Source organism: Mirounga leonina, unplaced genomic scaffold, assembly GCF_011800145.1.
Source record: "Mirounga leonina isolate KUSES-001 unplaced genomic scaffold, KU_Mleo_1.0 Mir_115, whole genome shotgun sequence".
NCBI classification, from domain to species: Eukaryota; Metazoa; Chordata; class Mammalia; order Carnivora; family Phocidae; genus Mirounga; species Mirounga leonina.
The window spans coordinates 25,836,478-25,858,622 of NW_023270268.1; the positions used below are offsets into that span (position 1 = coordinate 25,836,478).

A 22,145-nucleotide genomic window follows, 5' to 3' on the forward strand; every position below is an offset into this window, starting at 1 on the left:
TGGAATCAACAGAGTTGTGGTCAGTGGGGTCATAGATGCCACAGCCAATGAGAGTGTGATGACCATCACTAGGATCATTGTCAGCGATTCTCTCTTGGGAGCTGTGGTGAGCACCAGGGTCCTGAGACTCAGATACATCACACTATGGCTGTTGCTAAGATGTAAGTTGCTTCATTAGTTTGGGGTGGGTCGGTATTCCCTCCAGTAAAAGCCAGGAGAGATGGTGTCATAAACCCGGAGAGGAGAGGAATGGCTAATCTTCTCTAAATGCAGCAGTGGGTTATGCAGATTCTGTTGGTGCCCGACTCAGATGACCTAGGGTCCCTTCTTAGGTTTGGTTTGGTTTGTACGTGCCCAGCAGCTGTAGGTTTGTTGCTAACTAGTCTGCACCCTTCTCCGGGGACATGCCCTTGGGTATAGAACTGCTTCTCCTGTGAGTGCCAGAGAGTCCTGCAGAATGCTGCCCCTGGCCCCAGGTGCCCAGGGTCAATGACCAACCCTTGCAGGGCTATCAAAGCCCACTCCCTTGCCTCAAGGCAGGACAGATTCTGAGATGCAGTTGGCACTGCAGAACTGTCCATGGGATCAGGCTGTGGCTGGACTTCATCCGAAACCTCATCTTGGCTCAGTTCCTTCCTCTGCCTCTCCTGCTTCCCCTACTCTCCTATAGGCTTCCCCTGAGAGTACACCCCCTAAAAATCACAAGCACATGAATCCCATCTCAGGCTCCGCTAAAGAAATCTGACTTAAGGCAGTGGTCAAGGAGGTCAAAGACAGAGGTCCATTAAATGTGGCCACTGGTAGATCATTGGTGGTGTGGGCCAAAGGGTTTCATTGTAACGGTAGGGGTGGATAGCAATGCAGTGGGTTGGAGAGAAAGTGGGACTTGAAAATCCAAGACCAAGAGCCTAGACATTCTTTGAGGAACAATGACTCTAGAGGGGGTAAAGGGAGAAGCTTATTAGGTTTTGTGTTTAAGAGCTTTCTTATCTTAAACACACACATGCGCGCACACACACACACACATGCATACATCAAGATGAACAAGCTAGTGGAGACAAAAGGAAGAAGGAATAATGCATTCATGGAGAAGTAGTGTCCTTCATGAAGTCTTGGAAATGGGGTGCCCCTAGTCCACTGAACTAAGATCTCAAGGGCAGGGATTATACCTCATGCATTTCCACTGCTCTGATCCCTAGCACAGGGCTGGCCCATGGTAGGCAACACACATGTGTGTTGAACAGAACTGTGCTGAAGAGCAAGAATTTCCCTGGTTCTCCAGCCCAGAGGCAGTCTTGATGGGAATACACATAGTCTTGCTATTTTGGTAGCTGAGTCTCTAGGGAGTTCGGGAAGGCTCAGGCAGCCTTACCTGAAGGCCCCAGCAGACTCCCTGGAGAGCTGCCTTCTGAGCAGCATGTGGCTCCTCAGGGAGACTTTTCTGCAGAGGAAACTGTCCTGAGCAGTGGACATAAGGATTCCCAGTCATTGGCTGTTGAATTTCTTGGTGGTAAAACATTATGTCGATTACTTTATAATTATTTTTCTGATAAGTTTGTTAGTCCCAAGTCCATTGCCTAGAGAAGGACCTCTGTTAGCAAATTAAAATTTCTGAACTTGGATGTGTGAGAACCAGCCCCTCGGTGACTCCACTGTACCGAGAACTGCTAGTTGTCTTGTCCAACATTCATTCTCCTCTTCTACCTTACTAGCAGAAACTTGATTTTGTTCAGGGCAGCTAAAAGCACTAACCTACCAAGACTCCCTTGCTGTTAGTAATAGCCTTTTAATCTAACTCTGGTGGACATACACTAGGTGAGAAGATTCTGGAAAAAACTGTTGTTTTACGGACTTTTTTCTAAAGGACAAACTTGGCTGACCTCGGCATTTCACCCTTTTCTGCTTGGAATGTGATGTGATGTGCAGAGGTAGAGTAGCCTCATTGGATTAGGAGGCCAAAAGCCACACTCCAAGTAGGGCTAAGTGGAAAGCAGAAGATGCTGAGGACGGAGCGCCAGGGTGGCTCAGTCAGTTAAGCCTCTGCTCAGGTCATGCTCTCAGGGTCAGCCCCATTTCAGGATCCCTGCTAAGTAGGGAGCCTGCTTCTCCCTCTCCCTCTCCCCCTCGTCCCTGTTCTTGCTTTTTCTGTCTCTCCCTCTCAAGTAAATAAATAAAATCTTTTTTTTTAAAGGGTGAGAGTATTAAAAAAAAGAAGATGCTGAGGACATTGGAGGACCCCACTGCCCTGGGGCCCAGCTCCTCGGCTTCTACACACACAAGGAGAAGGGAAGGCTACCAAGGGACACTGACATAACACAGTTCATAGTCTGACGGGGGAGGAACCACAGATGTGCTCTTGGGAGGACCCCGGCACAGCCGAGAGTTCAGAGAGTCTGTGGGTACTTCCACCAGCCAACACAGCCCAGTCCAGGAACTGCTTGCCCGTCCGGCCTAATACGCAGCTGTCTGTACCTCAGTAACCTCACACGCTTCTGGGGCCTCTGGATAGTCTGATTCACTTCCATGCCCGGGCTGGGCAAATTCCCAACATGAGGCCCTTCAGAAGAACTAGCAGAGGCCAGCGGCTACTCGAGCCTGTCTTCTGTCATTCCCCTTAGAAAGGTGTTTTTCAGACCTCAGCAAGTGTTCAGTTTCCCTTGGAGCAATCTGTTCTCCCCACAGGGCCCGGTGGCGGGGGGTGGGGCTCCATAGGCCATTTGGTTGAGCCAGAAATAAAGCCTGAGGCCCCAGCCGAAGAAGAGCAGTGGTTCTCAAAGTGTCGTCCACGGACCAGCATCATCCGTATCACCTGAGACCCTGTTAGAAATGCAAATTCATGGGGCCCAGTACCAGATCCAGAAACTCTGGGGGAGATCCTAGCAATCAGTGTTTTAATAAACCTGCCAGACAATTCTGATGTACATTCAAGCTTGAGAACCACTGACCTAGAACTTTCTTATGTCTCCATCTTCTTTTAACAACTCAGCCAGGCAAGGGGCTGGTCCCTAGTAGTGAGTTTCCTGTCAGTAGAAACATTTGAGCAGATTCTGCAAGTCTGGGCTCTGGGCCTGACTCTGCTGCCCTTGGCATGACTCAGTCCTGGTCAATTCTCTTCTCTAGGCCTCAGCTTCCTCCGTCTGGAAAATGAATGGATCAGGATAAACAGGAATGATTTAGTGACTAATACATGTCAAGTGGTTTACCCAGTGTCTAGGAGGCAGTGAGCGATAAGGAATGGCCACCCTGCTGTGATTCTTGAGTGTCTGGAAAGAAGCATATTGGACTGTGTGGAGGTTGAGACTGGGAGAGATCCCGCTGGGATCAGGCTGGAGCGACCCTCCTGAGATCCTCGCTGGGACCCCCTTGCCTTGTTTGGCTGCTTTGCCTTCTATGTCTTCTCCCCCCACTTCCTTACCAGGTGCCCCTGGGGCTCTTCACTAATGAGTTACCTGCACCTGAATCCTCATCTGGAGGTATGCTTCTGGGAACCTTTCCTCTACAGGCTCTAAACCCTAGTCTTTGCATGGGAACCGCCCAGGGTCTAGGCCCACCCGAGAAGCGGGAGGAGCCCATAGCCACCTTGCTGGCTGAGGTCATCCACCAAGATGATCTCCTTCAGAAAGGCCCTGGGCACTGTGTCAAGGATGCTGTGCACAGTCCTCAGGAGGGTGGACCAGGCCTCGTCGTGGAAACAGAGGATGACGCTGGCTGTGGGCAGGCTGTCCCCGGGGTTCTGCTGTAGACACCTGTAGGGAAGAGAACCAGGGAGCCATGGGAAGAGAAGACCAAAAGGAGCATTGGACATCCTCTGACACACTCCCTAGGCCCTGGCCAGGGCTGCTATAACCAGATAGCCTCCCCGCGCCCCCCACCCCGGGTTTGCTTGAAATCTCCAAGGAAAGAGAACCCCTCACACCCTCGTAGTAGTGCTGTCTACTGTCTCCCAGTCCTCAAATCCCAGGAGCAATGTTTAATCCATGCCTCTCTCATAGCAGTTGAGGGATATTGCCACTATTCCCAGCAAACAACTGTTCCAACCTGTAAAATGGGAGTGAATGACATTACCAACCTCATAGAGCGGTTGTAAGGCTTAAATAGGAGGAGGTACATAGTGAGTATCCTATCAACACGCATTGTCATTCATTTAAGGGCAGAAACACTATTTTCTTTATTTTTGTGTCTGTATAATCTAGCACAGCACCTAGCACATAATAAAGGTTAAATATGATTATTGTTCTTGAAGAAGGGCAAAGATTGAACATTTGTGAGTGCCAACAATATGCCAGATAATGTGCTAAGTCCTCTACACATATTACTGCTTGTTTAAGCTAAAATAAGTCTTTGGTTTGGGCACTTACCCCCATTTTGTGGATAAGGAAACTGAGGCTCAGAAAGTGGACAAGACTTACCAAAGCTCACAGTGCTGGTAAGTGGCAGAGCTTCCAGGCTACCCTGCCCTTTCCCGTCCGCTGGTTTGTGGCTGGAGAGGTAGGGGTGGGAGGTACCACCCCTGTCAGGAGCCTGCCTGGTTCCCTCCTTCCTTTGCAGATGAATAGTATGCTCCCTATTTGCTTTGCATTTCATCTGCTGAGAGTTGTGAGTGAGACCACAGTGGAAAGAATTATAATAACAACAGGATGCTTGGAGCAGTGTGTGGCTCACAATTGTTCACAAAAGGCGCTTTTTTTTTCTAGGTAGCCTCTAAATGTCCCTCCCTGGAGGAGGATTGGCATTTGAGTAGGGGTTGGCTCAAGGACCTCAAACTTCCAACACCTAAAGGCAATTGTGAAGGTAGAACTGCCTGCAGACTGACCACCAGACTAAGGCTGGCCCAGCTGGAGGGAAATGCCACGCTGGTCCTCAGCTGAGCATCTCTCTGCCTAGTACAGTCCTACCCAAGGCTGAGACTCTCAATGTGCAAGACTCCTGCGTGTGACTCCAGGCAAGAATCTTATGCCAGGGGGTGGAGGAGTGATACAAGGTAAGTGCTTTAAGGTAACAGTAAAACAGAAATCCTAGATTAAAAAAAAATCCCAAACATATGAATATCTCATAAACTAGGGGCCAATTATTTTATTAACTTATATATTAATGCCCTATTTCTTTCCATAAAGGATTTGAAGTCACTCACAAGGAATAGGCACAATAAAATAATGGTAGTATAAAAGTAAGGATGAAAAGTCAGGGGGACGGAAATATAAGTAATAGAAACTCAAGGGGGGCCTGGGCGGCTCAGTCAACTGAGCGTCCGACTCTTGATTTCTGCTCAGGTCATGACCTCAGGGTGGTGAGATGGAGCCCCACATCAGGCTCTGTGCTCAAATCAGGAGTCTGCCTGAGATTCTCTCCCTCTCCCTCTGCCCCTCCCCATGCAAGTGCTCACTCTCGCTCTCTCTCTCAAATGAATAAATAAATCTTAAAAAAGAAAGAATAGAAAGTTAATATCTAGAGAAAGAACATAGATATATAGGCCATAAGGGCCTTGGAGTTTCCAGAATGAATTTGAAATTTGAGCTTCCCAGTAGCCAAAGAAAATGGAGGTTTATTCTGCATCAGAATTGTCACCATCAGAGAAGTTATATACTAGAATTTTTAGGGAAAGTGATGCTCTTTCTAGTACTTTTCTTTTTTTACAATTTACAACTTTTATTTTGAAATAGTTAAAGACTTGCAAGAAGTTGCAAAAATAGTCCAGAGAGTTCCTGTGTTATCTTCATGCAGCTTTGCCCAGTGATGATATATTATATAACCATCCACCATGAGCAGAATCAGGAATTTGACATAGTTCCAATACTATTAGCTCAAATACAGACTTTACTGGAACTTCACCAGTTTTCACATCTCACACTAGTTTTTAAGAGAAATTCCTACAGATCTTAGAAAGAAGTCCCTAAATGGGTGACTGTCCTTAGAAGCATCCCTACAACAAATGAAATCATGAATTTTATGTGCACTTTTACAGGCTGCTCACATAACCCGTGCGAAGTGAAACCCCCTCCTGTAAGGTTTTCAGGAGATAACCAAGGCTGCAGGGCTCACTGCCTGCTCTGCTGAGGGATTTCACCCCTGCGGCCCCTCCCCGCACTCACCCTCCTCTCCCCGGAAGCCCTGGTGAAGCTTTGCTCCCCCACCTCGCCTGACTTGGAGAATTTCCACTCTGCACTCAGAATTTCTCTAGACCTGCTCACAAACAGGTTCAACATTTCCATCATGTCCTCTCTCTTTCCTTTGAAGTCGGGAGAGTAGGAAAATCCAGGGGTCAAGATTGGGGCCTCCAGTGGCTGTGAGAAGTAATCATGCCTCAGTGAATTCAGGGGGTACAAATCAAACTGAAAATATCCCTAGGGCAATGGCTTGGGGGCTGGCTGTTTTCCAACGCAGATAGGAGAGACATTTGGGGACAGGGAGGCCTGCAAATGGCATTCTCGTGGCTGCAGTTTTGTAGGGACTGAAGTCTGTCACCTGAGGGCAGAACACAGCCATGCCTTCCGGAGGGACGGGTCTTTTCCCTCCCCCAGTCCATAGAATTCGAGCACCGGAAACAGCGTGTGTGTGTGTGTGTGTGTGTGTGCGCGTCCTTGAAGAAAGGTGGTTAAAGAGCTTAGACTTCAGAATCATATTTAGATTTGAATCTTCACTCTGCTGCTTCCTAACCCCTTGGATAATATATTCAATATTTACAAGCCTTAGTTTCCTCATCTGAACACTGGATAATATTTACCCCCTGTTGTGAGAATCGAAGAATAATTACAGGCATGCCATAGACAGCAGCTCTTTTATAGCTATCTTGGAAAAAATGTAATTAGCACGTGTAGTGTATTTATGCTTCTCTTTGTAAAACATAACCATCCTTAACAACCACCCTACAGTATAGCCTGAGAGGCTGCCTGAACTACTTTTGGAAGTTGGGTTTTCCTCATCTGCACAATGGGAATGTCCGTGGCGCCCGTTTCAAAGGCTTTTGTAAGGAACAAGTGCCTGGCACGCAGTAGGGACTCCACCAGTGAAAGGGATTCTTACTGAAACTCCCGCTCTTTGGGACCACGGTCCTCACACATTCCTCAACGTCAGGAGACAGGAGAGCTTTCTGCTCTGCTCCATAACTGGTGACTCCAGGGCGACTGACTTCCTTTCTTTGGCTTCAGGGACCCTTAGAGCATCTAGCCTGATGATTCAGGCCATGGGTGCTGGGGCTCCGCCCCTTCCTCGTGGTGCAAATGACCCTGGGCAAGTTGCTTAGCTTCTTGGGGCCCTGGTTTCCTCCAGATGGTCATAACAGCACCCGCCTCACAGCGCTGCTGTGGAGATGAATGGCCTTCGTAAAGCACGAGGGACAGTGGATGGCACAGAGGAAGCGCTGGGTAAGAACTGGCTGCCATGGTTAGAAGATGTACCATTACTAACGAGATGATCCCCGAGGCTCTTCCAGCCTTGAAATTCTGTGTTCTTGACTCTTCGCGGCCCTCTTCAGGTAGGAGAGGGGAAAGCAAGAGGAAAAGCCAGGGGAGCAGGGATTCCGAAGAGAATTTTGTTAAGATTCTTCGCCCTCCAGCTGTCTTGCTCCAGCATTTTCTAGGTTTTGTGGGTAGATAGATCTGTGCTCTTGCTTCACAGTGAGAGAAGGTGGAAGAAGAGATGAACGGGGACGAGGAGCGTGACTGGGATAAACTTGATGAGGCTCCTAGGACTTTGAAAGGCCAAGTGGGTCTCTGAGAGCTGTTACAAGGCCAAGGAAGATGCCTCCCCACCCCGAGCTGTGAAGATGGGAGTCCTGGCAACAGCTCAGGTGCGACCGTCACCTGCTCTACAGAAGGGAGCTCACATGGTCTCCAAGCAAGCTCTGGGGCACCTCTTCAGGCAACCGCAGGACTGCTGGGAACCGTGGAAATAATCTGGAGTTTGAGGGGAGGACAGGCATGGGCTCTGAGTGAATCCTGTGGTTTGCCAGAAGGCCCGGCACTCTCGGCAAGGCTCTGGAGGGAGTGCAGCGCTAAATATTAGAAACAGAACTTTGGCAAGGCCTTGCGTCTCAGGGCATATTTGACGCTTTTCACAGGAACCAGGGATGGATTATTTTGTTTCTGGTGAATGGAGTGACCAGGCGGAGGGGCCTGTGGATGGTGTAGGCTGTGTTGCTTCCAGACACCAGTGGCAGGAAGCAGGACCAGCTATATGCATGCCCTTCTGGGGGTGTCTGTGGTCATCATTCCAGGGATGGGCACCATCCACCTGTGGGCAGCACTGTCTTGTGGGGATGGGCAAATGGGGTGCGCCTTCTCCATGCCCACGGCCCAGGTAGTAACACAGAGTGGAGGAGGGTGTGACACGCGATGCCCTGAGGGCAGGCGAACTGCAACCCCACTCACCTCGCTGAAAAACTCTGTCCATTCAGGGCATCTTGGAAAGAGCCTGTACGTCACGTGGACAGCGATCAAGCTTTGGCATTGAGTTCTAACCTTGAATCTGTCTTTATGTGGCCTGGGCAAGTGACATAAGCTCTCTGATAACCATCCTTCAACAATTTCCAGATCCACAGACCCAGTTATGTCTATAATAATCAATCCTTATTTTTTGCACTCCTTTTGATCGCAGTAAGTCTTTTTTGAGCATGTAATATGATTAACCTCAGTTTTCTCATCTGTAAAATGGGGGTGTTGGAAGGATCAAATGAGTTAATATATATGAAGTACTTATCCCAGTGCCATACTCATAGTAAGAGTTCAATACATGTTAGTTTTCGCAAGCCTCCCATGTGCCAGGATACCCTTCTAGGTATGTGTTTGTCTATAAAATGAGGATAACAAGTAAAGCTACTTTGGAGGGCTATGTAAAGATTATATAGGGGTGCTTGGGTGGCTCAGTCGATTGAGTGTCTGACTCTTGGTTTCAGCTCAGGTCATGATCTCATGGGTTGGGAATCAAGCCCTGCATCATGCTCAGCAGAGACTCTGCTTGAAATTCTCTCCTGCTGCCCCTCTCCCCACTCACTCTCTCTGTCTCTCTCTGAAAAAAATGAAAACAAAAAAACTTAAAAAAAAAAGATTATATAAACAAAGAGATGCCTTACGTGCCTTGTCCATAGCAAGCTTTCAATAAATGGAAACTCTTGCTATTTCTCAGGTTAGTGTCGTGGGCTGGCTAGTTTCTGGTATTGCTTTTCATCATAGGAGAAGACTGGTCAGGTGTTCTAAAAATACTGATCCCTGATATGTGTGGGATTTTCCCACGTGCTCTGTCATTTAATCCTCATTCCCGCCCCAGGGGCTGCTGCACTGCCCAACTCCAGGGAGTGCCATGCTCACAGAACGCCACGTGACAGGGCCCCTTGGAGTTGTATGGCATGACGGTGTGGTCCACCATGGAAGATGGCAGGCAAAGAAAGCCATATGAGTGACTGGAACTCATACAGATCCCCTGCTGGACCCAACCTCTACAGAACACGGCCTAGCAGTGAGATGTTCTCCGTTGCCAGGCAGCCTTTGGGAACAAAGGCCTCCCGTCCCCTGTTGACCCAAGTGGTGTTGGTGGCTTCCATTTTTTTTTTTTTTAAGATTTTATTTATTTGAGAGAGAGAGAATGAGAGACAGCGAATACATGAGAGGGGGGAGGGTCAGAGGGAGAAGCAGGCTCCTCGCCGAGCAGGGAGCCCGATGAGGGACTCGATCCCGGGACTCCAGGATCATGACCTGAGCCAAAGGCAGTTGCTTAACCAACTGAGCCACCCAGGCGCCCCGTGGCTTCCATTTTGTTTTATTAAAATATAGGAGGAATTCTCCTCAGGAGAGTAAGGCTTGTGAGAGCAAGCATCCACTTGCCCCTTAACTGATATGAGTGGGTAAGGTTTGGGAGATCCTGAGGGAACAGTAAGAAATGGTCCAGATGGTGGGGCCCTGATCACCTGTGTTTGGGAACCCTAGTCCCCTGATGTCACCATGGGGACATCAGGTCCCTAAGGAGAGAGAGGGCACAAGGAGGAAGGTGGGGCCTGGGAAGAGGAAGGCAGGCGATACTACAAACCTACCATCTGCTTCATAATATACCTGTTCTTCCTGCCCACCTCCCACCCATTTCACAGAGGTCTGGAGGGTGGGGGGCGAGGGGTGTAGGTAGGCCCGACTAGGGAGAGAGCTTGAGCAGTGATTCAGAGAAGCTGCTGGAAGCCTCTAAAAAGCAAGCAAACAAACAAAACAAACTCTCTAAAATGCAGCCAACAAAGACTGCTTAAAAGCGGCCAACTCCTCCTTGCAATTGCTCCTTGGTTGGGTACGAGCGAGCACACACTCAGATGTCTGCAGAGACTGTCAGACAGCCAGGGGACAGTGACCTGGCCCGGGGTGGGGGTGGGGGCGCTGCCGGGAGTGAGAGACCACGTGGCCCCCCTCAGAGTAGCCAGTGTCACCAGGAGGAAATTCAACTCAGCATCGCCAGATCGTTCTGATTTTCAGAAAAAGCCATAAACCTGAACTGTTTATGGGGAATCTCTCAATTTTTTTTTAAGATTTTATTTATTTACTTGACAGAGAAAGAGACAGCGAGAGAGGGAACACAAGCAGGGGGAGTGGGAGAGGGAGAAGCAGGCTTCCCGCGGAGCAGGGAGCCCGATGCGGGACTCGATCCCAGGACCCCCGGGATCATGACCTGAGCTGAAGGCAGACGCTTAACGTCTGAGCCACCCAGGCGCCCCGGGAATCTCTCAATTTTTAAATATCGGTCACTCTTCCAATATTTAAAAAAAAAAAAAAAAAAGCCTGTGGTCAGGGGCGCCTGGCTGGCTCACTCAGTAGACCATGTGACTCTTGATCTCAGGGTTGTGGATCCAAGCCCCATGTTGGGTGTAGAGATTACTTAAATATAAAATCTTTTTAAAAAACAACTGCAGCCAAACAGCATGTCTGGGACAGGATACAACCCGTGGGCTGTCATTTTGTGACATCTGAGTTACCCCTAACTTCGGGGACTCCTGCTCCTTCATCCCAGGCAACACTTTGCCTTCTGTGCTTCTTTTCCCTCTGAGACCTTCCTGCTTGGAGCCCGACCCAGGATACCAGTCCGGGGGGAAGAGTGTGAGACCAGGGGTCAGAGGCCATGCGCCACGTGCGCTGGAAGAAGACAGATGCCATGCTCAGACCTCTGAATCCCCTGTGAGCAAAGGGCAATAAGGGACTTTGAGCAGGTCTGTCACCCCCCTGGGCCCTCGTTTCCACATGAAGGAAGGATTCACTCACTATACAACGTCTAGACCTTTCTAGCTTCGCTGTCTGCAATCTGTTCTCAGCACGGGGGATTGGGGAAATTAGGGTGGGCCATGTGATGTTGTAGTGTCTTATTAATATTCACTGTAGTCACCACTTAATGAGGGTTCCTACACATCAGGTGCTGTGCTAAATCATGCATTATCACATTTGACCCTCCCAACTGCCCTTTGAAGTAGGTATTTTCGCGTGTGCAGAGATGGTCACCACAATTCTGTCCACCCTCATATGCATGCTCCTTTGCAACATGACTTTGCCACTTTTCTCATGAAGAGGTGCAACCTATTTCTCCACCTCCACCCCCCCAGCCCCCAAATCTGGCTGGTCTTGTGACCTTTTCTGACAGATAGAATGTACTGGAAGTGATATTCTGGGACTCCCAAGTTGAGGTTCCAAGGGGCCTTGCAGCTTCCCCTTACTGCCATCAAATGCAATGTTAAGGAAAGGTATCTTACTCTAACAGAGGGTGAGAGGCCACTTGGCGAAAAGCTGAGGTGCCCCAGCAGAGGACCAGCATACGCGCCAGATATGTGAGTGAGGCCATCTTGGATCACTCAATCCCACTTAGCCTCCAGATGACAGCAACCCCAGGAGGGACCCCAGGTGAGGGTGGCAGAAGAAATACCCAGCTGAGTCCAGTCCTAATTATAGAATCATGGATAAATGGTTATTGTTTTAAGCCACTAATATTTTGAAATAAGTTTATTGAGATATAATTCATATATCATAAAATCCACCCTTAGAAAATTGTACAATTTAGTGGTCGCTAGTATATTCACAAGCTTGTACATCCATTACCAGTATCTAATTTCAGAATATTTTCATCACCCCCAAAAGAAACCCATTACCCATTAAGAGTTACTCCCCACCCTCTGGCAACCACCCTAGCCCCAAGCAAACACTAATCTACTTGCTGTTTCTAGAGACTACTCTGGACACTTTATACATATTAATGGAATCACACAATACGTGGCCTTTTGTGACTGGCTTCTTCCACCTAGCAGAATGTTCTCAAGGTTCATCATGTTGTAGCGAGCATCAGTATTCTTTTTTTTTTTTTTTAAGATTTTATTTACTTGAGAAAGAGAATGAGAGAGAGAGAGCACAGAGGGGGGGAGGGTCAGAGGGAGAAGCAGACTCCTTGCTGAGTAGGGAGCCCGATGCAGGACTAGATCCCGGGACTCCAGGATCATGACCTGAGCCAAAGGCAGTCGCTTAACCTACTGAGCCACCCAGGCGCCCCAGTATTTCACTCCTTTTTACTGCTAACTAGTATTCCATTGTTTGAATATACCAGTTTGTTTATCTAATCATCAGTTGATGGACAGTTAAGTGTTTCCATGCTGGGCTGTTTTGAATAATGCTGCTATGAACATTCATGTACAAGTTTTTATGAGTTTGTGAAACAAGTTTTTAGGAACATATGAAACATGTTTTCAATTCTCATGTGTCTATAGCTAGGCCAGGCATCCCTGAGTTATGTGGTAACTGTTTAACATTTTGAGCAGCTGCCAAACTGTTTTCCAAAGCAGCTGTATCATGTTACAATCCCACCAGCAAAGTGTGAGGGTTTCAACTTCTTCACATGCTTGTCAGCACCTATGATGGTCTGCCTTTTTTATTTTAGCCATTCTAGTGGGTGGTGAAAGGCTATCTCATTGTGATTTTAATTTGTGTTTTGCCCTACTGACTAATGGTTTGAACACCTTTTCATGAGCTTTTTGGCCATTTCTACGTATTCCTTGGAGAAATGTCTACTCAAATCTTTGCCTATTTTTAAATTGGGTGTCTTTTTGTTGGGTTGGGTTGGAAGGGTTCTTTATGTATTATGATACAAACCCCTTATTAGATTTGCAAATATTTTCTCCCATTCTTGGGTTGTCTTTCACTTTCTTGAAGCACAAAAAGTTTTGATTTTCATGAAGTTCAATTTATCTGGTTTTTTTTTTATTTATTTATATGAGAGACAGAGAGCATGAGAGGGAGGAGGGTCAGAGGGAGAAGCAGACTCCCTGCCGAGCAGGGAGCCCGATGCGGGACTCGATCCCGGGACTCCAGGATCATGACCTGAGCCGAAGGCAGTTGCCCAACCAACTGAGCCACCCAGGTGCCCCAATACTTATCATTTCTTTTTTAAAGATCTTTTATTTATCTGAGAGAGATAATGGGAGACAGAGAGTATGAGAGGGGGGAGGATCAGAGGGAGAAGCAGACTCCCCGCCGAGCAGGGAGCCCGACGCGGGACTCGATCCTGGGACTCCAGGATCATGACCTGAGCCGAAGGCAGTCGCCCAACCAACTGAGCCACCCAGGTGCCCCAATACTTATCATTTCTTTTTTAAAGATCTTTTATTTATCTGAGAGAGATAATGGGAGACAGAGAGTATGAGAGGGGGGAGGATCAGAGGGAGAAGCAGACTCCCTGCCGAGCAGGGAGCCTGATGTGGGACTCGATCCAGGGACTCCAGGATCACGACCTGAGCCGAAGGCAGTCGCTTAACCAACTGAGCCACCCAGGCGCCCTATCTGTTTTTTAAGCCATTAAATTTTGAGGTGATGTGTATGCAGCACTAGATACTGGATACACATTCCCATTTCAGAGATGAAGAAACTAGAGCCCAGGGAGCTCAAGTGACTTGCTTTAAGTTACACAGCAGATAGCTGATTGGTCAGTCTGATGTTAAACCTAATGCTCTTAACCAGTATAGATACTGCCATCTTGGACTAAAGTGTTAACAGAATGTTCTGGATTCAGGGTCATGAGGCTTGGGTCCCGGGATCCAAATCAAAGTGACAATGATGGAGGGTTATTTGAAGATTATGCAATCCATTGATTCCTTCAGCTGCTCTGGACTGTCTACACTGATTCATTAAGGTCCTCAGAAAGCTCTGTCTTGGCTACCTTAGAAATTTGTTTTTGTGGAGTCATGCTTGGCCTCGTGCTCTCAGCTTTCATCACAGAGGGAACCTGTTGAGGGTGTTGTGTCTGTCCTCTATCACTGACTATCACCTCTACACAGCTTCGGAGGGAAATTCCCGTCAGATATAAATGCTAGGAAAAGGCACTTTTCTTCCTCTGAGGACTTGGTATGTTTTCCCCTCATGAGCAATAAGGATCGTGATATCTATGGGTGTTTCCTTTTTCAGTTTGGCTGCCAGGAAGCTCAGAGTAAGGAACTAGGATATTTAGTCATTGAGAGGGTTCTATGGATTGCCTACTTTCATTCTAATTTTCTCTTTGGTCTTGACTTTCCCTCTTTCCATCCAGTTATTTAACAGGTATTTCCTGACAACCGAAGTCTGTGAGGACTGAAAGATGAATTAAATAGGTAAGATCCTTGCCAATCTGTGGTGCCCCGCCCATATCCCCTTAGGCCGTACCCCTACAATACACCACAGCCTGCCTTCCAACTGCCTGAGGGATTTCTCTGCCTGCTGGAGATGCTCTCCCGCAGCTGACCTGAAGAGCTGCCCTCCCCTGAGAGTTGCCCTCAGCCAGTGACTAAAAGGAGCTGACGTATTCATACCCAGCAACCCTGACCCTAAGGAGGTCAAACACATGGAGACGCGTGTTCCATAGCACCTCCCAGATTCCCCAGCAGGCTGAGCCCTAGCTGCCCACAGAGGTAACTGCCTTGAAAACACACCTTTCATCGGCCTTCTATTTTCTGCTCCACATTCCCAGTCCCTTACCAGGGCTCTCTGGCATCGTCTGCAAAACGAATTTTCATCTCAGGGTCTGCTTTGGAGGAACCCAAACTAAGACAGTCTCTGATGTCACAGAGTTTATATCCTATGAAGCTGATAACCAAGTGATTATTTAACAGCCGCAGCTCCAAGGAGACACTCAGGGAGTGGGGCAGGGATATGAAAGCTAGGACCTGAAGGGTGGGCAGCATGCAGTTGAAGAAAGGGGTGTGGGTGGGGAACAGTGTTCCCGGCAGATGTCACAGCCTCTGCTAAGGCCTGCAGGTGAAAAGGAGCTTGGGCATACCAGGAACTGAAGGGAAGGTATTCCAAATTTATTTCCCCTTATCTTGATTAGCATTATATTAATAGCAATTTTCTATTTTATGCCATATTTTTCAATCGTCTGAGGGAATAAGGTAGGTAGGTAAAAAACAAGTGAGCAAAAGGGCCTTGGGCAAGTCACCCCCCTCTCCACGTTTCCGATTCTTTCTGTCAAGTGGGGGTGCACGTTCTTCCTGTTCTATTTGTGCCACAGCTTCACTGGGGGAACTGGTGAGGCGGTGCCTAGAAACCGCTTTCGGACATTGCAAAGTGGTCCCCAAATGGGACAGGCAGTTGTGAAGAGGATCCATGAAGAAATGCATGTTCTTCTTATTTCCTAATGGGGTTACTTTCTTTGTCCTTCAACCACATAGCTGGTGGATATTTTACTCTCTCGCGTTAGTATACATCCACAAGCTCACCCTGACCTCATTTGTTCATCTTTCTGAGTGGCTGCAGCAGGGAAGGAAAAAACCAAGGGCTTTGGAATCAAATCAACTTGGCTCTGGCTCCTGGCTCCATTTACATCCCCTAATTAGCCAACATGGGGAGGCTGATACGTTTCTATAGCCCAGGGGTGCTGCTTGGATTAAAGGGCTCCTCCTGGCCCAAGAGGGCTGCTGAATGAATGTTAGCTTCGGATCTTCACACTCTGAGATCAGAGGAGTCTGGGGTCTGTGTTTACACACAGATGCACGCCCTCTCTGCATGCAGCTCCAGGGTCCCCTATGAACTCAGAAAATGCATTTGGGTAATGATTCTGAAAAGGATGAGTCATCGCTTTGCGCCAGATGGCCTGGCTGGGCCACAAACACCGCCCCCCACCCTTTCTGTGCCTGGCCAGAGTAGAAAGGTGTCTGCTGGGTTTTCTGTTTTGGGGTTACTGACCTCCAGCTTCCACCAAATCAGCAGAGGTCCCCCACTCAGATGAGTTTCCATATCGCTGCCTGGAGCCCACTGATGCAACAACCTGGGTGCTTATCTGCGTCCCTCAGTGCTCCCCAAGCTCCTTGGGTTTAGGGCTGGGTCTTGCTCACCTTTTCACCTTTCATAGTTGCTAAATAAATATTTGTCCAATGAATGAAGGTAGGCACTGTTCTTGCTCGCAAAGAGCATATAGACTGGTGGTCTATGCAAATGGGAGGGTAATGCCAGAGAGTCAGCATCCCACATTCTGTGAAAATCCCAGTGTTCAGTCCATTTTGTAATCACTGGAGCTCATCCTGGGAATACCAATTTCCAGAAGGGCTGGGACAGAGCTGGGGATGATCCTTTGAGGGATGGACAACTTCCTACAAATGAGAGAGGAGTATGGGACAAGCTGGAGCCTAGAGTTGAGGCTAGTGCTGCCCACCTGTCATTCCCCAGAGTTGGAGAGAAGTTCCACAAGGGTCACACAGTCCCCTTCTCTTTATGGGGTCCTCAGAAGCCTCACAGTCTCCTTCTCAGGGGCTCCAGGCATCATTGGCTTTGCTCTGATTCTGGCTCCCTGGCCCTGGACTAAAGATGGGCACTGACAAGGAGTCCCTGGTCTGCACACTGACCAGGGCCTATGAGGCATCCTGGGGCAAGAGTCCCCCTAACGGGCATAGCCTCCCCCAAATCGTAGCCAGGTGAACCTTCCAGCTCCTCTATCTCAAGGAGTTTGATATTCGGACCTACAGAGAGGATCAGCAGTTGGTAGCAGGTCATAGAACAGGCAGTAAGCCGAAGACGAGGCAGCAAAAGCCAAGCGGTTGCCCAGGGCCTCTCAGATGTTAACGCCCACCTGTCATGCCCCCACCCCACCCCAATCTCCGTCCATAAATGCAGATTTGGATCCCAGAGGCTGCACTTCAGGTGATCCTGATGCTGCTGGCCTCTGGACCAGAGCTTGAGCAAAGGACAGTGGTTGTTAGTGGCAAGACATTAGCTGGTAAGTGGCCAGGAGGGCAACATGAGCAGGCTCCGGGGACACTGGCTGCTGGAGGACATCAGGAAGGCCCAGCCCTAGAGGGGCTATGGCTTGTGAGTCTCTTTCCTGTCCTCCTCCTGCACCCCCAGCCCTCCTCCTTGGGCAGTCCCAGCTCCTCACTCCCTGTGCAGACTACAGGAAGCCCTCCAGTGTCTCTGCTCCTTCTCACCTCAAAGGGTGGCGGCAACTGGAATCACTTAGGAGAGTCCCAGCGAACTGTATTTAATTGGTTGTTCTGGGGTGGAGCCTGGGTGTGATGACCTGTAAAACTCTCCAGTTGATACTAATGTGCAGGCAAGGCTGTGAACCACTGGCCTCATCAGAGTTTCTGAAACTCTGACATGAATATAAATCAGCTAGGGATCTTGTCAACAAAAGAGATTTTCATCTAGTAGGTCTGAGTGGGGCCTGAAATTCTGCATTTTTGATCCTGAGGACCACACTTTCAGGGGAAAAAGCAGTTTTCCTAAGAATTAAAAAAGGTAAGACGGGAGGTAACCACCTCTGATCTAATCCCCCAGCCTAACCCGAAGCACAAAGCAAGACTCTGCTGCATTGACTCCCATGAGCACATTCGATCTCAGACAGTTAGACTCAGCCTGTCTATACCACAAGCCCACTGAAGGGTGATGGATCCAGAATGGAGATCCAGGGTTGGGGGGGCCCGCTCCCAGCCGTGGCTGCCCCGGGCTTGAGGGCCGAAGGCTTGGTGCGTGTGTATTCCGTCTGTGACTCGGCTGGCCAGGGCCCAGACCCAGCACTCCTACTGTCCACACGGGGTTGTCTTCCCTCCCTTGCAGGTTGGGAGGGTGGGTAAGCTGAGCTCCAGCCCCGGGTGAGGGCTCCAGCCTGCTCCTTCTGCTCTCCCCTCACTGACCCCGCCCCCGAGCAGCATGACCCTCTCCTGGACAACAAAGCTGCTGCCAAAGCGGCCTCTGGGCAGGACGGAGGGAACAAAGGAGAGGATACTCCTTCCTGCGTCTCCCCACTGGCGGTGGACCTGGTGCCTCGAAGCCCTGGTCCTCGGCCCTGGCTGCCCATCGGAACTACCTGGGGAGGCCCAGGCCTCTCCCCAGACTAACTAAGTAAGAAACCCTCGGAGAGCGACCCGGCATGAGTAGTTTTTACCACTTACCAGGTAATTCCACTGCGCCACCAAGTCAGTGATGATTTAGCAGCCCATGGGGTAGAAAATAACTCTTTGATCAGAGATAGGACAGTGACGTGATGTCCACAGCTGCCTGCTCAGACTTTTCTCCATCTCTCATTTCACTCCTAGGCCCTACACCTAAGAATATGACAAGGACACCTTCTGTTTGGACTAGACTACTGAGGGGGGAGGTCATCACACATTTTATCTCATTTAATCTACAACCCCATGAGAGGGTGTTATTTTAGCTACATTTTAGAGGAAACTGAGGCTGGAGAGGTTGAGTGATCACACGGGGTCCCACGGGAGAAGCTGGGGCCAGGATTCAGCCCCAGGTCCCCTGTTCTTTGGGCGTATGAGTTGGTCACAGTTGTAGGGATATAAACCAGGGAGACACGGGCCAAATAGGAACGCAAGTTCTAAATTGATGCAAGTAGGTAGCACCCAGCCAGGTACGGCTGAGCTGCCATTTGTATTTAAGTACAAAACTCTGGGTCGTGAAGGGGACTGTGTTCTTCTCTGCCTCTCTTTTCTATTTTCCAATTCCAGTACTACCTCCTCCATGGAAGCTTCCAGAGCTCTACTCCCTCTCCACTCCCTGTCCACGTCAGTGGTTCTCCGAACTAAGATCAGCTTTTAAAAACTCAGATCACCGCACTCCAACTCAGAACTATATGGAGAGTCTCCAGCAAAGGGGACTGAAAATCTACATTTTTAACAAGCAAGATGGGGGAATCTGATGAGTATATACTTTGGTGAACCAGCGATGTAGCCCCTTTCTGCTGAAAAATGTGGTCTATGGACCAGAAGAACCAGTACCAGCAGGGAGCTTGATGGAAGTGTCAAATCTCGGGCCAAACCCCTGACCTACTACATTAGACTGTGCATTTTAACAAGATGCCTGGGGGGAGGGGTTACATACACTTGAAAGTCTGTGAAGTGCGGCTCTGTCTAACCTGTTAGGTATACAGAGTGTCTTCGGAGCAGCAGCTTAAGCATCACCCAGGAAACCTGTAGAAAACAAATTCTTGGGCCCCACCCTTGACCTAGTGAATCAGACAATGTAGGAGGAGAGGCCGGGAATCTGCATTTTAGCAAAGCCTCTAGGTGATCCCATGTGAACTCAAGTTTGAGGGCCACTGCCTGGACCAGGAGATTACGAAGCACTTTCTCAGTTGGGAGCCTCTTTGATCCTGGCAGTCGGTTGCCCCACGCCAGATGCCAGCATGATCAAAGGAGAGCTGGGCCTGGCAGAGGCTCGAAAGCTGTCATGCCACACGAGGCTGAATGGGCAAGGCCTCTTCCTCCCGACCCCCTCTTTGATAGCAGCTTTGAAGGACTGAGTCAACCCTAGTCTTCAGTCTGGGGCTCTTTATTTCTCTTTATTTCATCTATGTAATCATTCACTTCTAGTCCTGCCCCTGGCCTCAGGACCCTGCCCTCCCCACAGCGCGGCCAGTCCACGGAGCTTCATCTGTTCTTATAAAGAACACACTGGTCAGTGTGCACGGGGCTCACATTTCCCCAGTGATGTCATGCTACGGACCTCTTTTCTGCATCTTACTTGCTTCGCTCCGCATGGTGCTCGAAGGTCTCCCCCCATCGGTATTGTGCACTGAGTCTGTGACGTCTGCCTCCTGCAGAGTGCCTCTGGGCTGCATCCAGCTCCCCCAGCGCCCCCTGATCACGTGCCCAGGTGGCTTCCAACTCCTCAGTGCCACCAAGGACGCCGTGACAGACATCCTCCTCCCTCCTCCGTGTCTCCCTGTGGACCCGTGTGAGTTCTCCCTAATTTATAGGTGGAGAAACTTGAAAGGCTTCCAGCCCAAGTGACTTGCCCAGGAAGTACAACGTGGCAGTTACAAACATGACTTTGGTGCCAGACACACCTGGTCAGATAACCTGGCTTCAGTCCCTTCGCTTTTCTGTGCCTCAGTTTTCACATCCGTAAAATGGGAATGATACTAGTATCTAGCTTATGGGTTCGTTATGAAGATTAAGTGAATGAAAACCACTTAGCAGGGTCCCTAGCACATAGGAAGTGTTCAGATAAATGTTCCCTGTAATTTTGCCTTTCTTCCCAGAGCCTCCAGAGCCAAGTCAAGTTACTTGACTTCTCTGTGCCTTGTTTCCATACCTATAAAATCAGCCTGATGGTAAATCCTCTCACTCATCCGACAGAGTTGTAAGGACTGGTATATGAACAGCTCTTAGCCTAAAATCAGGCACGATGGCAGGAGTCACGTAAATGTTAGTTTCAATTGTTATTTTGACCCAAAAGGAAAGCAAACAATAGCAACAATCATAATATCAAAATGTATCAAGGCCGAGTGTTAGAACTGGAGGGTGGGTTGGAGAACATCTGCCCCAAGCTCACTATGTGCTGAATGGAAAAAGTCTTTTGACTTTTTACACTGATTTTTTCTTTCCTGTCTCAGTCTTGCGTTATTACTGACTTCCTTGCATGCCCCTTTTCAACATGACCTTCAGCAGTGACCTTAGAGGTCCTCAGAAAAAGCCTGAGGCTTTTTGGGGGGAATGAGCAAAGGCCAGGACTGGTTTGGAGATTTTGGTGTGTGAATTGGGGCTGGCAGGACTTGTCTGGGTTAGGACAGGCTTGCAAGAAGCCCTAGGATGGTTGGTGCTCGGCACACCACAGCCGAAGGCAGAGGCACTGGGATTTCCAGAGTTCTCCTAGCCCGGGTGGGAAAGCAGTGCAGGACTCGCACGGAGTAGGCGCTTACTACACGGCTGTTCTTTTATGAGCTGTATCGGGGCCTGGTTTTGTAGTGGAAAGAGGAGGAGAGGCCCGTCACCCTGGAGGGAGTGTGGGGCTTGTTGCCTCACTTTGCAGAGAATCCCTTGTGTGTCGTGAGAGGGGCTGGAAGGGCAGCACCTGAGCTGCAGAGGGGAAAGCAGACGCTGGGGGCCGACGCCCGGCCGCACAGGCTGCATGGGGGGGCTGGGCCAGCAGAGGGCGCCACACACCTCCACACGGAGCTGGTGGCGGGCCTGGGAGAACTGGGGCAGGCTGGGCGCGGGTTTGCCTGGGACTGCGGGGTTTCCCAGCCCGGAAAGTCCCAGACAACCTAAGACCAGTTGGTTATGCTGGCTTGAAGAGGCACCCACTGAAGCGGCGCACACACGCGCGTCAGTGAACATCGCGCACGTGACACAAACTGCACCTGCACTCCCACCACACGTGCACAACACACACCCATGCACTCCACACCCCAAGCATAACACACGCCACACACTCGCACACACACGTGCAACTCGCCCCACACACTTACAACATACATGCAACACACTCAACGCACACAGGCAATACACGCCAAATACACGTGCATACATGTACCCACAAACATGCAAAATAAGCGGCACCTCACAATACACACACGTACACCACACCACATGCAGCGCATATACAATACGCATCTACACCACCTACAGGGGCACAACGCACGTGCCGCAAAATTCACCCACACTTGCACCCACACGCACCCAAGACACTCCCGCACTCCACACCGCGTGAATAGTACACACAGCCCACATACACAGGTACAATTCAGATAATACGTGTGTGCCACACGTGTGCAACTCACGCAACCCACACACTCACACAAGCACGCCATGCACACGTAACACAGGCACAACACAGTATACGTGCACAGCTATACCACAAAACATACAAAACAAAAACGCAGTCACAACACACACATGCACGATGCATGTCGCATTGTGTGCAAAACATACATAATCACACACGTACCACGTA

At 49.4% G+C, this 22,145-nt stretch overlaps 1 protein-coding gene across 2 annotated transcripts in view; it reads right to left on the minus strand.

Annotated features, from left to right (window-relative positions):
• The window catches only part of GALNT15 (polypeptide N-acetylgalactosaminyltransferase 15), a 49,069-nt gene that overhangs the window by 23,913 nt on the left and 3,011 nt on the right, over nt 1-22,145 (minus strand). The window contains exons 1-2 of one of the 2 annotated variants that reach the window (XM_034994207.1): nt 3,580-3,664; nt 2,946-3,137 (exon numbers count right to left, since the gene is read on the minus strand). Coding sequence is in view for 1 of the 2 variants with exons in the window: in XM_034994198.1 (XP_034850089.1) it covers nt 3,580-3,746 (167 nt within the window). In the remaining variant the exon portion in view is untranslated. Of the gene's footprint in view, nt 1-2,945; nt 3,138-3,579; nt 3,747-22,145 lie in introns of those variants that run through there. The other variant, XM_034994198.1, reaches the window with a different exon arrangement.